The sequence below is a fragment of the Thamnophis sirtalis genome, unplaced genomic scaffold, assembly GCF_051295495.1.
Source record: "Thamnophis sirtalis isolate CommonGarterSnake01/CBP01778 unplaced genomic scaffold, rThaSir2_p1.2 scaffold_14, whole genome shotgun sequence".
Taxonomy (NCBI): Eukaryota; Metazoa; Chordata; class Lepidosauria; order Squamata; family Natricidae; genus Thamnophis; species Thamnophis sirtalis.
In genome coordinates, this window is record NW_028261394.1 from 27,772,215 (window position 1) to 27,784,262 (window position 12,048).

A 12,048-nucleotide genomic window follows, 5' to 3' on the forward strand; every position below is an offset into this window, starting at 1 on the left:
ATTTATATGCCGCCCAATCCCGAAGGACTTGTATCAATAGGGCATCAACTTAACTCATCTTTTTGAAACTCAACTGTCTGAAATGGCTCACTTTCTCTTAGAAAATGGTCTGATCTTTAACTTATTATTGTATACTGAACTAGCTGATAACCCAGAATTGTCTGTGTATTTATTTATAGAGGGAAATGTCTGGACCAAATATAATTTCTAATATTGGATTTTCCCCTTTACCAGAGGTAGCCCCCTTGTGGATTACAGTGAAGCCATTACCATGGCAACTCCACTGTGATGTACAGTAGAAGTCATTTTATGGTAGTACAGTAGAAGCCATTTGAAAGCACAACAGGCTGTATCTTAACAGAACACATACCCCAAGGAGTGTTAGGGGTGTCTTACCCCCACAGTATTTGTTTCCAGAGATTAAGTCATCTGTGTACCAAGTTTGTTTGTAATTGCTCATGGCATTCCAGAGTTTTGCTGGAATATACAAACACACAGCTGATAAAGGAGGAGAGCCTGTGGCCTAATGGCTAATACAACTGCCTAATATGTAATATAGCCCAGGTTCGAATCCCAGTAAGGTTATGGCTAGCTGATGAGAGCTAAATAGCTTGAAATAGATCTATACTAGCCTCCCTTTATTTATTTATCAGCACAAATGCTCTCTCCCTCTCTATCTCTCTCTCTCTCTCTCTCTCTCTCTCTCTCTCTCTCTCTCTCTCTCTCTCTCTCTCTCTCTCTCTCTCTCTCTGCATGCATGCATACATACATACATACATACATACATACATACATACATACATACATAGGGTGAGAACTTAAAAATACCTGATAGGAGATCCAAAATTTTGGAAGTGCAATAGAATTAGATAAATGGCAGAAATTGCGGGATAGAAATGTTAAATTGACTATGCCAACTGCATATAAAGAAAATTTGGATGAAATGTTCTATAGATGGCATTTTGCACCAATGAGATTGGCAAAAATGTATAAAGATAGATCTGCTAAATGTTGGAAGTGTAATCAAACATCTGGTTCATATTACCACATTTGGTGGACAGGCCCAAAGCCTAAAAAATATTGGATGAAAATACATATTTGGATAGAAAAAAAAATGATAAAGCAGCACATAAACCTCAAACCAGAGATATTTTTATTGGGCATTCTACTGGAAAAATATGATAGGACTATATATCTCAGCTTACATGTACTAACTGCAGCCAGAATTGTATTTGCACAAAAATGGAAAAATGATGAGTTCCCAACAGATGAGAGTGTAATTAAGAAAATATTACAATGTGCAAAAATGGATAGACTAACGCTTACTATTAAAGAGAAAGAAGAAACTGATTTTTTTTAATATGGGACCTATTTTATCAATGGTTAGACAATAGAAACAGAAGTTAGAAATAGGACATAAAAAGAGTAAATACTAAAATGGAGATTCATTAAAGTAGATAAGTTAAATATTACTGTTATACTATTAATACTACTGTGATGAAAATTATTGAAAACATTTGGCTTATGACTGCCTAAAAACAATTGCACCCAGACAACACACTGGTGTTCTGACCAAGGCTTCCCAAGAGCATGCAGCAAACTCCTTATTCTGACAAAAAAAACTTTTATTAATTGACGGTGAATTCTGCTCATTCACATCCAGCAAAGTCTTTCAAGGGAGGATTTACAGTCACAGACCTTATCTGGCTTGGAAAGCTGCCAGGCCGATATCTGCAAAACCTGGCAAGGAGCCTCGCAGAGTCACGAACCAATGAAGCGAACTAATTGTCTCCTGCAAACTCCACTCCCCTTTCGCTCCTCTTTTATTTCCTCTGGGAGGGGGGGGGACGTTCACTGTTCACTTGTGGCCTTACTCCCAAGTCGACCCTTGTTCTTTAGCTGCTCCTTTCGTCTGGCAACTCTGTGCATTTGCACACTGGGAACAGGCTCCAGCTGTTCGTCTACCTCACTGATGTCTGAAGGCAGCTGATAACTGGCATATGGCCCTGGCCCCCTCTCTGCCTCCGACACAGAGCCCTCATCAGAGCCTTCCCCAGACTCCAGGACTGGCCCATCTTCCTCCCCATCTTCCTCACTGTCCAAATCTGCTGCCAGCTCTACTGGCTGCTGGTGGGCCACAATATGAACTCAGTACATTAAGAACCCTGATGGCACAGTGGTTAGAATGCATTATTGCAAACTAACTCTGCTCACTGCCAGGAGTTTGATCCTGACCGGCTCAAGGTTGGCTCAGCTCCGCTGGCCACTGGCCAGCTACAACAACTGGTCCCTTGGTTTATTTTAATCCTCTGCCTTTCCCATCTCTTTTTCCTTATATGTTTGACTTCTTCAATATAAGTGCAATGGTAGAGACTGTCCCACAAGCAAACCATTCTAGGAGCCTCTTTTTTTTTGCTTGAAGGAAAGTCAGTCATCTCAGTACCTTATCAAGTCATGATTAATGTTGACTTTCATTTCTTCTTGTAAGTAGAATTGATCCCATGAGTAAAACAAAAAAGCCAAAACATGTTCCAGATGCAGGAAGACGTGGCATAATTTTTATTGAGTTCTTTATAAAACTGACTGTGGATGAACATTTTTATTGGCAAGCTAAATAATGCAATTCCAATGCGCCGTGCAGAAAAATCAATCCTTGCAACCGTAAAGAAAGATATTCCATCTTAGAATCTGGCAGATGTAAGCCAAAAGAGTACATTTGCTATTTCTCGGAAAAACTGAAAAATAGAGAATGTGTCAGATCTGCATAAATCTATAGTACCTGGATGGCTATCTTAATAAATGGAATCATATTCTTAGGTATCTTTAGGAAACTCTAAATCTTTCATTACCAAACTAGGTAACATCATCAGTGCACTGATGATGTTACTTAATTTGGGTAATCAAATGTCTGCCAGAAAACAACCAAGCACAGAGAGCACCAAAGGGCCTCTCATTTCAACCCTGAACCACAAACATTATCCTTTATTGATACTAAAGGTAAGGTAAAGGTTCCCCTTGCACTTATGTGCTTCTGACTCTAGGGGGCGGTGCTCATCTCCGTTTCAAAGCCGAAGAGCCAGCGCTGTCCAAAGACATCTCTGTGGTCATGTGGCCAGCATAACTAAATGCTGAAGATGCACAGAATAATGTTACCTTCCCACCAAAGGTGGTTCCTATTTTTTTACATACTTTGGAACTGCTAGGCTGGCAGAAGCTGGGACAAGTAATGGGCGCTCACTCCGTTATGCAGCACTAGGGATTTGAACCACCAAACTGCTGACCTTTCTGATCGACAAGCTCAGCATCTTAGCCACTGAGCCACCGCGTCCCTCTTATTGACACTACTCTATCATAAAAAGCACTGTAGACCTCCTTGGCTGTGTACACCATATGCTAAAAAGTCCCTCAATCAATCAATAAAATAATAAGAAGAAGAAAATTTCACTAGTTAGAATTTGCAGCCAGCTGGCCGACCAGGATATTCTCAATTTTTCTGGAATTGTTTCTGTTCTTCAGCATGTCGTATCCAGTCTTCTTCTGTTATGGATTGCTGCTTCAGCTTGTCATTTTGTTGAAGAATTCGATGAAGCAGTTCCTTCTCCTTTTGTGGTTTCAATCGTTCTGGCTAAGTAGGTTAGATTGATTGATTTAGGTATCGAGATACCTTTTCTTACTTCAGCATTTCAACAACATTTTACTGGGGGAATAGAATTTGATCGTGAAAAGTGAGCTTTCCAAAGTATGTCTGTCTGCCTGCCTGCCTGCCTGCCTGCCTGCCTTTCTTTCTTTCTTTCTTTCTTTCTTTCTTTCTTTCTTTCTTTCTTTCTTTCTTTCTTTCTTTCTTTCCTTCCTTCCTTCCTTCCTTCCTTTCTTCTTTCTTTCTTTCTTTCTTTCTTTCATCAAGCATGAATTAGATAACAGATATAAGAATAAGCAGTGACGTGCAGTCAGGGGAGGCATGGGAGGCAGAGCCTCACCACTGTCATCATGAAAAGAAAAAAAAACGTAAAAGGAAAAAGGCTGAGGTAGTTGCTGCCAGAGTCACAGTGGATGACTCTGCTTAGTGCTTAACTGTTTAAAAAAGCCTCTAAAAAAACGCCCTCTACAGGAGGAGGCAGGAGAACCACGTGCCTCATTTAGTCTGACTTTATGATCACTCGAGTAGAGTTAAGCAAGGGTTAAAAGGCGAAAAATTCCTTATGTAGATGAGGCACGTGGTTCTCTTGCCTCCTCCTATAGAGGGCGGTTTTTAAGATACTTTTTTAAACAGTTAAGCGGGCTACTGCTTTCTTTTGCCCAGAGGTGGGCAGCTCAGGAGGGCTGCCGCCTCTGGACAAAAGAAAGAAAGCGGCAGCCCGCCAGCTCGCTTTCTTTTGCCGGCCTCTATGTCCACGGCTGCCACAAAAGAAAGAAAGTGGCAGCCCGCCAGCCTGCCTGAGCTGCCCGCCTCTGGGCAAAAGCTGCCACTTTCTTTTGCCCGACTCTATGTCCGCGGCAGCCGCAGACACAGAGGCCGGCAAAAGAAAGTGAGTTGGCCTGAGTCAGAGCTCAGGCGGATGAAAGAAAGAAAGCGCTTTAGACAGTGGGATGTCAGGGGAGAGGACTGCCTTACCAGCCATAAACCTCACCGCACGTCACTGAGTATAAACATGGACATGAATACAGGAAATGGGTACAAATAAATGGGGACAGTAGCATAGGGACAGTAGCCATGCTAGTGCGCTTATGGACGCCCCCTTTACAGACCTCTTAGAAGTGGGGTGAGGTCAACAGTAGTCAGTTTAAGGTTGAAACTGTGGGGGTTTGAGGATGTAACAACAGAGTCAGGTAGAGCATTCCAGGCCTTGACCACTCTTTTGATGAAGTCGTATTTTCTACAATTGAGTTTGGAGTGGTTTATCTTGAGTTTGTATTGATTGTTTGCCTGTGCATTATTGCTGTTGAAGCTGAAGTAGTCATTGACAGGTAGGATGTTGTAGCAGATTATTTTGTGTACTACATTTAGGTCAGATCATAGGCGGCAAAGTTCTAAGTTGTCTAAGCCCAACGTTTCAAGCCTGGTGGCATAAGGGATTTTATTGTGAGCAGAGGAATGGAGGACTCTTCTCGTGAAATACCTCTGGACCTGCTCAATTGTATTAATGTCCGATATATAGTGTGGATTCCAGGCAGAAGAGCTGTATTCGAGAATTGGTCTGGCAAAGGTTTTGTATGCCCTAATTAGCAGTGCAATGTTACCAGAGGAGAAGCTAAGCAAGATTAGGTTAACAACTCTTAATGCCCTTTTGGCAATGCTGTTACAGTGTGCTCTGGGACTTAGATCATTAGAAATTAGCACTCCCAGGTCTTTGATGGAGTGAGGGTTGTCTATGAGGTTGTATCCGCCCAGCGTGTATTTGGTGTTCTGATTTATGTTGCCAATGTGTAAAGCAGAGCATTTGTTAGTTGAGATTTGGAGTTGCCAATTGGGCGACCATTCTCCATTTTCCCACTCTTTGTAACCGCTGGACAAAGAGTTAAAGCTGAAAAAGAACTTGAAGGTGAAATGACAGGGAATTGTAGTTTTTTTTCTTCTTCTTAGTTTTTTTTTCTTTTTAAGGACAGATGGATTGGAAGTTACTGAGCAAGACAGAGCTGTCAATCACAGGCAGGATTGGAAGCCTTATCGAGATAAAAGATTGTGTAAAAACTCGAGCAAAGGGAGGTGAAAATTGGCTCGTCGGGGAGTGAGTTGATAAAGAGCCTCTCCTTATCTCAAATCAAGTGCCAAGTGAAACTGTCGGGTGGGCTTGTTTTTTGGGTGGGGAGGGAAACAAACTTCATATGAGGGAGATGATGACCAAGCCAGCTAAATTTTTAAAAGCATTAAAATGTAGGATTAACAACAATATGCTTGTAACTCTAAAACAGAAATAAACAATAAAAGCAGCAGATTGAATAAGGTGCTCATAAACCTCCAGGTAGCAATTGCGATTGCATTTAGACTTATATACTGCTTTACAGCCCTCTCTAAGCAGTTTACAGAGTCAGCATTTTGCCCCCAACAATCTGGGTCCTCATTTGACCCACCTCGGAAGGACGGAAGGCTGAATCAACCTTGAGCCATCAGGATCTAACTGCTGGCGGACTGCAATACTGCACTCTAACCACTGCACCACCAGAGCTCTTGGAACGAACTCCCCGTGGAGATTCGGACCCTCACCACCCTCCAATCCTTCCGCGCTGCTGTAAAGATCTGGCTGTCCCGGCTGGCCTGGGGCTAAGATTATAGCCCCACTCGAATGGTGTGATTGTTGCGTTTTTTTTCTCTTTTAATATGTTGTATTGTTTACTGTTTGTCGTTTTCCCCCTCCCTTTTGAATTGTGAGCCGCCCTGAGTCCCTTCAGGGAAAAGGGCGGCATACAAATAAAGGCAAATACAAAAATACAAATACAAATTGTATAGCAATAGCACTTAGCCTTATATACCGCTTCACAATGCTTTCCAGCCCTCTCTGAGCGGTTTACAGAGTCACCCTATTTCCCCCAACAACCTGGATCCTCATTTTACTGACCTTAGAAGGATGGAAGATCTGTATCAACGTTGACTTGGTCAGGTTCGAACTCCAGGCTGTGGGCAGAGTTAGCCTGTAATACTGCCCTCTAACCACTGTGCCACAATGGGTCTACGTATGAAAAGCAATATAAGGAGTCAATGATTAAAAATGTTTGGAATTTTACCTAATCCTGAAAAGTCATCAAAGATAGTACCAAGCCCACTTTGAAGAGACTGAGAAGTTCAGCAAAAATGCCCCACTGTAAAGGAATTTACAGAAATGTGGTGGCTCAGTGGTTAAGACACTGAGCTTGTCGATCAGAAAGGTCGGCAGATTTTTTTTAAAAAAAATTAAATTTTATTTTAAAGCTAAGCTGTGATTACGGTCCCAACATCAGGGCCGCAGGATTCCTGAACTCCCAACCACAGATAGTTCTCGAACTTATAACGGTTCGTTTAGTGACTGGTTAAAGCTACAAAGACACTGAGAAATGACCATTTTTCATTTTTCTTACGACCGTTGCCGCATCCGCATGATCATGTGATCAAAATTTAGGTGCTTGGCAACTGGTTCATAGTTATGATGGTTGCTGTGCCCCAAGATCATGTGATCCCCATTTGCGACCTTCTGACAAGCCACGTCCACGGGGAAGCCAAATGCACTTAACAAAGGGTTGCTTAAGTTAACAACCACAACGATTCACTTAACAACTGTGGCCAGAAAGGTCGTAAAATGGGGCAAAACTCCCTTTACAAATGCTTCATTTAACAACAGGAATTTGGGCTCAATTGTGCTCGTAAGTCGAGTATACTACCCGTATATCTCCAGCAATATTGTGGCAAGCATTATTTGCACAGGGAAGAGTTTACGGCTTAATTGATTCTCTCGCTATTCAGCAAGTTTGTTAAGCAGAGAGAACAAGATTCTGTTGCGCTCGTATCCACCGTAAAATCAATTAAAACCAGTTTAAGAACACTTGTTCTCTGAAAAAGTCCTGGCATGTGACTTTAGAAACCTTGGTTTCAAAGACAGCATGCTTGATTAAACACCTTCAGACACATCCACACATTCTTTCTGCTTAACTGGTTGTGAATTGCTTGGAGTAAAAATGTTTTACCTTCCCCCCTTCTCTCCCCCCCCCCACCGCATTCTCATTCTTATCTATTTCTTCTTTCCCTTCCTTTCAAGTAACGTGGATACTAAGGAGTTATGTGGTGAGTATCTTTTATGTCTTTTTTAAAAATATATATTTTTAGTATACATTTTCCTTTATAATACATCACATTTCCAGTTTTGCAAATGACGGTGTACTGGCTAAATCAAGTCCTTTTTAAATATACCTAGTATTATACATCCTGATTGTAACCATTACTTTCATAGTCATACAGTATAGTCTCTTTTATATACTGCACATAATGTTGTACGCCATAGTTATAACCATTATTTTCATAGTTGTACTATAACACTCCAGATATTTATCACTCTATACTTTTTAATCAATAGTCATGTACAGTCCAATAGTAATAATACTTGCAGTACGTATCATGTATGTATGTATGTATGTATGTATGTGTCTCTGTCTCTGTCTGTTTATCTATCTATCTATCTATCTATCTATCTATCTATCTATCTATCTATCTATCTATCTATCTATCTATCTATCCACACTATATTGCCAAAAGTATTCGCTCACCTGCCTTTACTCGCATATGAACTTACTGTAAATGGCATCCCATTCCTAATCCATAGGGTCCATTATGACGTCGGTCCACCCTTTGCAGCTATAACAGCTAAAACTCTTCTGAGAAGGCTGTCCACAAGGTTCAGGAGTGGGTTTTAGGGGAATTTTGACCATTCTTCCAGAAGCACATTTGTGAGGTCACACACTGATGTTGGAGGAGTTTACGTGGCCTACCACTTCATGGCTGAGTTGCTGTCGTTCCCAAACACTTCCACATTCTTGTAATACAGCTGACAGTTGACTGTGGAATATTTAGGAGCGAGGAAATTTCACGCCTGGATTTGTTGCACAGGTAGCATCCTATCACAATTCCATGCTGGAATTCCCTGAGCTCCTGAGAGCGACCCATTCTTTCACAAATGTTTGTCAAAACAGTCTGCATGCCTAGGTCCTTGATTTTATACCCCTGTGACCATGGAAGTGATGGGAACACCTGATCCTGATTATTTGGATGGGGGAGCGAATACTTTTGGCACTATAGTGTATCTATCTATCTATCTATCTATCTATCTATCTATCTATCTATCTATCTATCTATCTATCTATCTATCTATCATCTATCTATCTATCTATCTATCTATCTATCTACCTACTTACCTACCTACCTACCTACCTACCTACCTACCTACCTACCTACCTACCTATACATATCTGTATTTATTTCTATTTTCTTAATCTTCTTTTGTTATTAAGTTATCTTTTATGTCTTGACTGCACAATGAAACTGGCCTCCGGTTTGTGATTTTAATACAGGGTTGGCCAATTTTGACAACTTTAGGATATGTGGATTTCAACTCCCAGAATTCCCCAGCCATTCTTGCTGGCTGGGGAATTGTGGGAATTGAAGTCCACAAGACTTAAAGTTGGGAAGGTTGGACACTGTTTTAACAGGAATCAGGGGTATTTTGGCAGGGTGGGGATCAAAATAGGTGTGACATTCCAATTTAGGCCCCACCCCTTTGTATTTGTCTGTGCCTATAGAACAGGGATAGGGCTAGAATTGTCATACCATACTCTAACTTCCTTCTTCCTTTGAACACTCTTCTGCATACCTGTTCTGACCTAGGCTTCCCCAAATCATGAAGCAGACTCCTCGTCCCGACAAAACCCCTTTTTCTTAAGTTCATGTGAATTCCTCTCATTCACATCTAGCAAAGTCCTGGCAAACAGTCTTTCAAGGGTGAATTTACAACCACAGACCTTATCAGGCTTAGAGAGCTGCCAGGCCACACAATGCTATACAAGAATATACTTGGCAAGGAGTCTCTGAGAGTCACAAACAAATCTTCACACTAATTAATTAAACTAATTGTCTCCTGAAAACTCCCCTCCCCTTTCGCTCCTCTTTTATTCTCTATGGGAGGGGCCCACCTGTGCCTTTACTCCTGAGTCGGCCCTTGTTCCTTAGCTGTTTTTTTCTTCTAGCAGCTCTGCGCATGCGCACATTGGAACAGGATCCAGCTGTTCTTCTGCTCCATTGATCTCGGACTCCGAAGGCAGCTGATAACTGGCATACGGCTCTGGCCCCCTCTCTGCCTCCAACACAGAGCCCTCATCAGAGCCTTCCCCAGACTCCAGGATTGGTCCATGTTCCTCCCCAACCTCCTCACTGTCTGATTCTGCCACCAGCTCCACTGGCAGGCTAAAACAATACCACTAGCATTCACTGGAAAGAAATATACGCACATATGAAGTCTGTACTGTGTTGTTGAACTCCAAATATCGTCTTAACATGTTACGTGAAATAGACCAACATTCAAGCAACTGTCAGGCTTACTTATGTGGGAGTAACATGCAGACACATGAAACAAACAGAGGAACTGAAGTGTGAGCCAGCAACGTGCTGCAACTGCAAAAATACCTATCACATATCACATATCATATGAACACTAATACATCAACAAAAGAATAGTTTCAAGATCACACTAAGTACTGCTTTATATCACACTGGTGAGACCACAGTTGGAAAACTGTGCCCAATTCTGGTCACCATCATACTAAAAAGATGTGGAGACTCTAGAAAGAGGGCAGAGAAGAGCAACAAAGATGATTAGAGGACTAGAGACTAAAACATAGACATGAACAGTTGCAGGAACTGGGTATGTCTAGCTAGCCTACCAAACAGAAGTGTTAAAGGTGAAATGATAGCAATGTTTGAAAAGAAGACAAAGGGGGTCAAGCTTTTCTCCAAAGCACCTGAAGGCAGGACAAGAAGCAATGGATGGAAACTAATCAAGGAGAGAAGCAACCTAGAAACTAAGGAGACATTTTCCGACTGTGACAACAATCAACCAGTTGAACAACTTGCCTCCAGCAGTTGTGGATGCTCCAACACTGGAAGTTTACAAGAAGAGATTGGACAAGCATTTGTCCAAATCATATAGATTTTCCTGCTTGAGCAGGGGTTGGACTAGAAGACCTCCAAGGTCCTTTCCAACCTTGTTATTCGATATTCTGTGTTCTCGGCCCTTATTTAAAGCTCCCAATGCAAGCCTAGATTTGCAAAATGTAGCAAAAAACGGTTTCCTAAGCCCATTTCAGTTAGACATGTGGTTTAGAGAGCACTCTTGTCCAAATAGCGTTTTATTTTTCAAGGTTCCTGGCCTATGCAATGGGATTTTGGGGGCTTTATCCTTTCTACAGAAGGATTGACTTTATCCATTTCTCATCTGAAAGCCAGCTCTCCACCATGGTTCATTTTTTTTTTGGTGCTGTGTTATATGAGGTGGGGAAGCAACTGTAGCTGCCGAAAATTAGGCATCTGAGTTTTTATCGGCGGCGAACAGCCGAGGTTCACCCTGGCTGAGTGCCGCTGCTCCCCAGTTGGAACCATTCCTGTCGCTTCTTCCATCCTGCATTGTGTTCAAACCAATAGATGGCATTTTAATTAAGCCCCAGGAGGCTAATTAATAAGATGTCTCTGGAGGTTATTTATAGGAGGGTACGGTAAGGCATGTCAGTTTGCCATTAGGAATATGCTGCTGTTGACATCCCATTCAGATTTGATTTATTTCTTTTAAAAATAAAAGCCTACTGCACTTGGTTTTTAGTTTTTCTGTTTGGAATTGGTGGCAGCAAAGAATCCGAGTTTATTAGAGAGAGTGGACTCCTTCCGTAGGAGGCACCGATGGCATTCGAATTACAGATAGCTATATAGAATAACAAGAGTTGGAAGGGACCTTGGAGGTCTTCTAGTCCACCCCCCCTGCTCAGGCAGGAAGCCCTATGCCATTTCAGACAAATAGTTGCCAATCACCTCTTAAAAATCTCCAGTGATGGAGAACCCACAACTTCTGGAGGCAAGTTGCTTCACTGATTACTAGAATAACAGAGTTGGAAGGGACCTTGGAGGTCTTCTAGTCCAACCCCCTGCTTAGGCAGGAAACCTTATACCGTTTCAGACAAATGGCTATCCAACATCTTCTTAAAGACTTCCAGTGTTGGGGCATTCACAACTTCTGGAGGCAACTTCTGTTCCACTGGTTAATTGTTCTCACTGTCAGGAAATTTCTCCTCAGTTCTAAGTTGCTTCTCTCCTTGATTTGTTTCCATCCATTTCTTCTTGTCCTGCCCTCAGCCCTTGATTTACTGTATGTCCACAATTGAGCCCAAAATTTAAGTTGCTAAGTGAGAGATTTGTTAAGTGAGATGGTTGCCCCATTTTACGACTTTTCTTGCCATGTTTGTTAAGTGAATCAATGCAGTTGTTAAATTAGTACCCCAGTCGTTAAGCGAATCTGGCTTTCCCATTTGCTTGTCAGATGGTCGCAA

At 41.8% G+C, this 12,048-nt stretch overlaps 1 protein-coding gene and 1 pseudogene across 1 annotated transcript in view; one reads left to right on the top strand and one right to left on the bottom strand.

The window, feature by feature from the left end:
- The window catches only part of NECAB2 (N-terminal EF-hand calcium binding protein 2), a 185,038-nt gene that overhangs the window by 70,681 nt on the left and 102,309 nt on the right, over nucleotides 1-12,048 (top strand). Inside the window, exon 4 of the mRNA XM_087728870.1 lies at nucleotides 7,725-7,750. Coding sequence (XP_087584996.1) covers nucleotides 7,725-7,750 — 26 coding nt within the window. The remainder of the gene's footprint in view (nucleotides 1-7,724; nucleotides 7,751-12,048) is intronic.
- Nucleotides 4,739-7,685, bottom strand: LOC148042756 (uncharacterized; annotated as a pseudogene).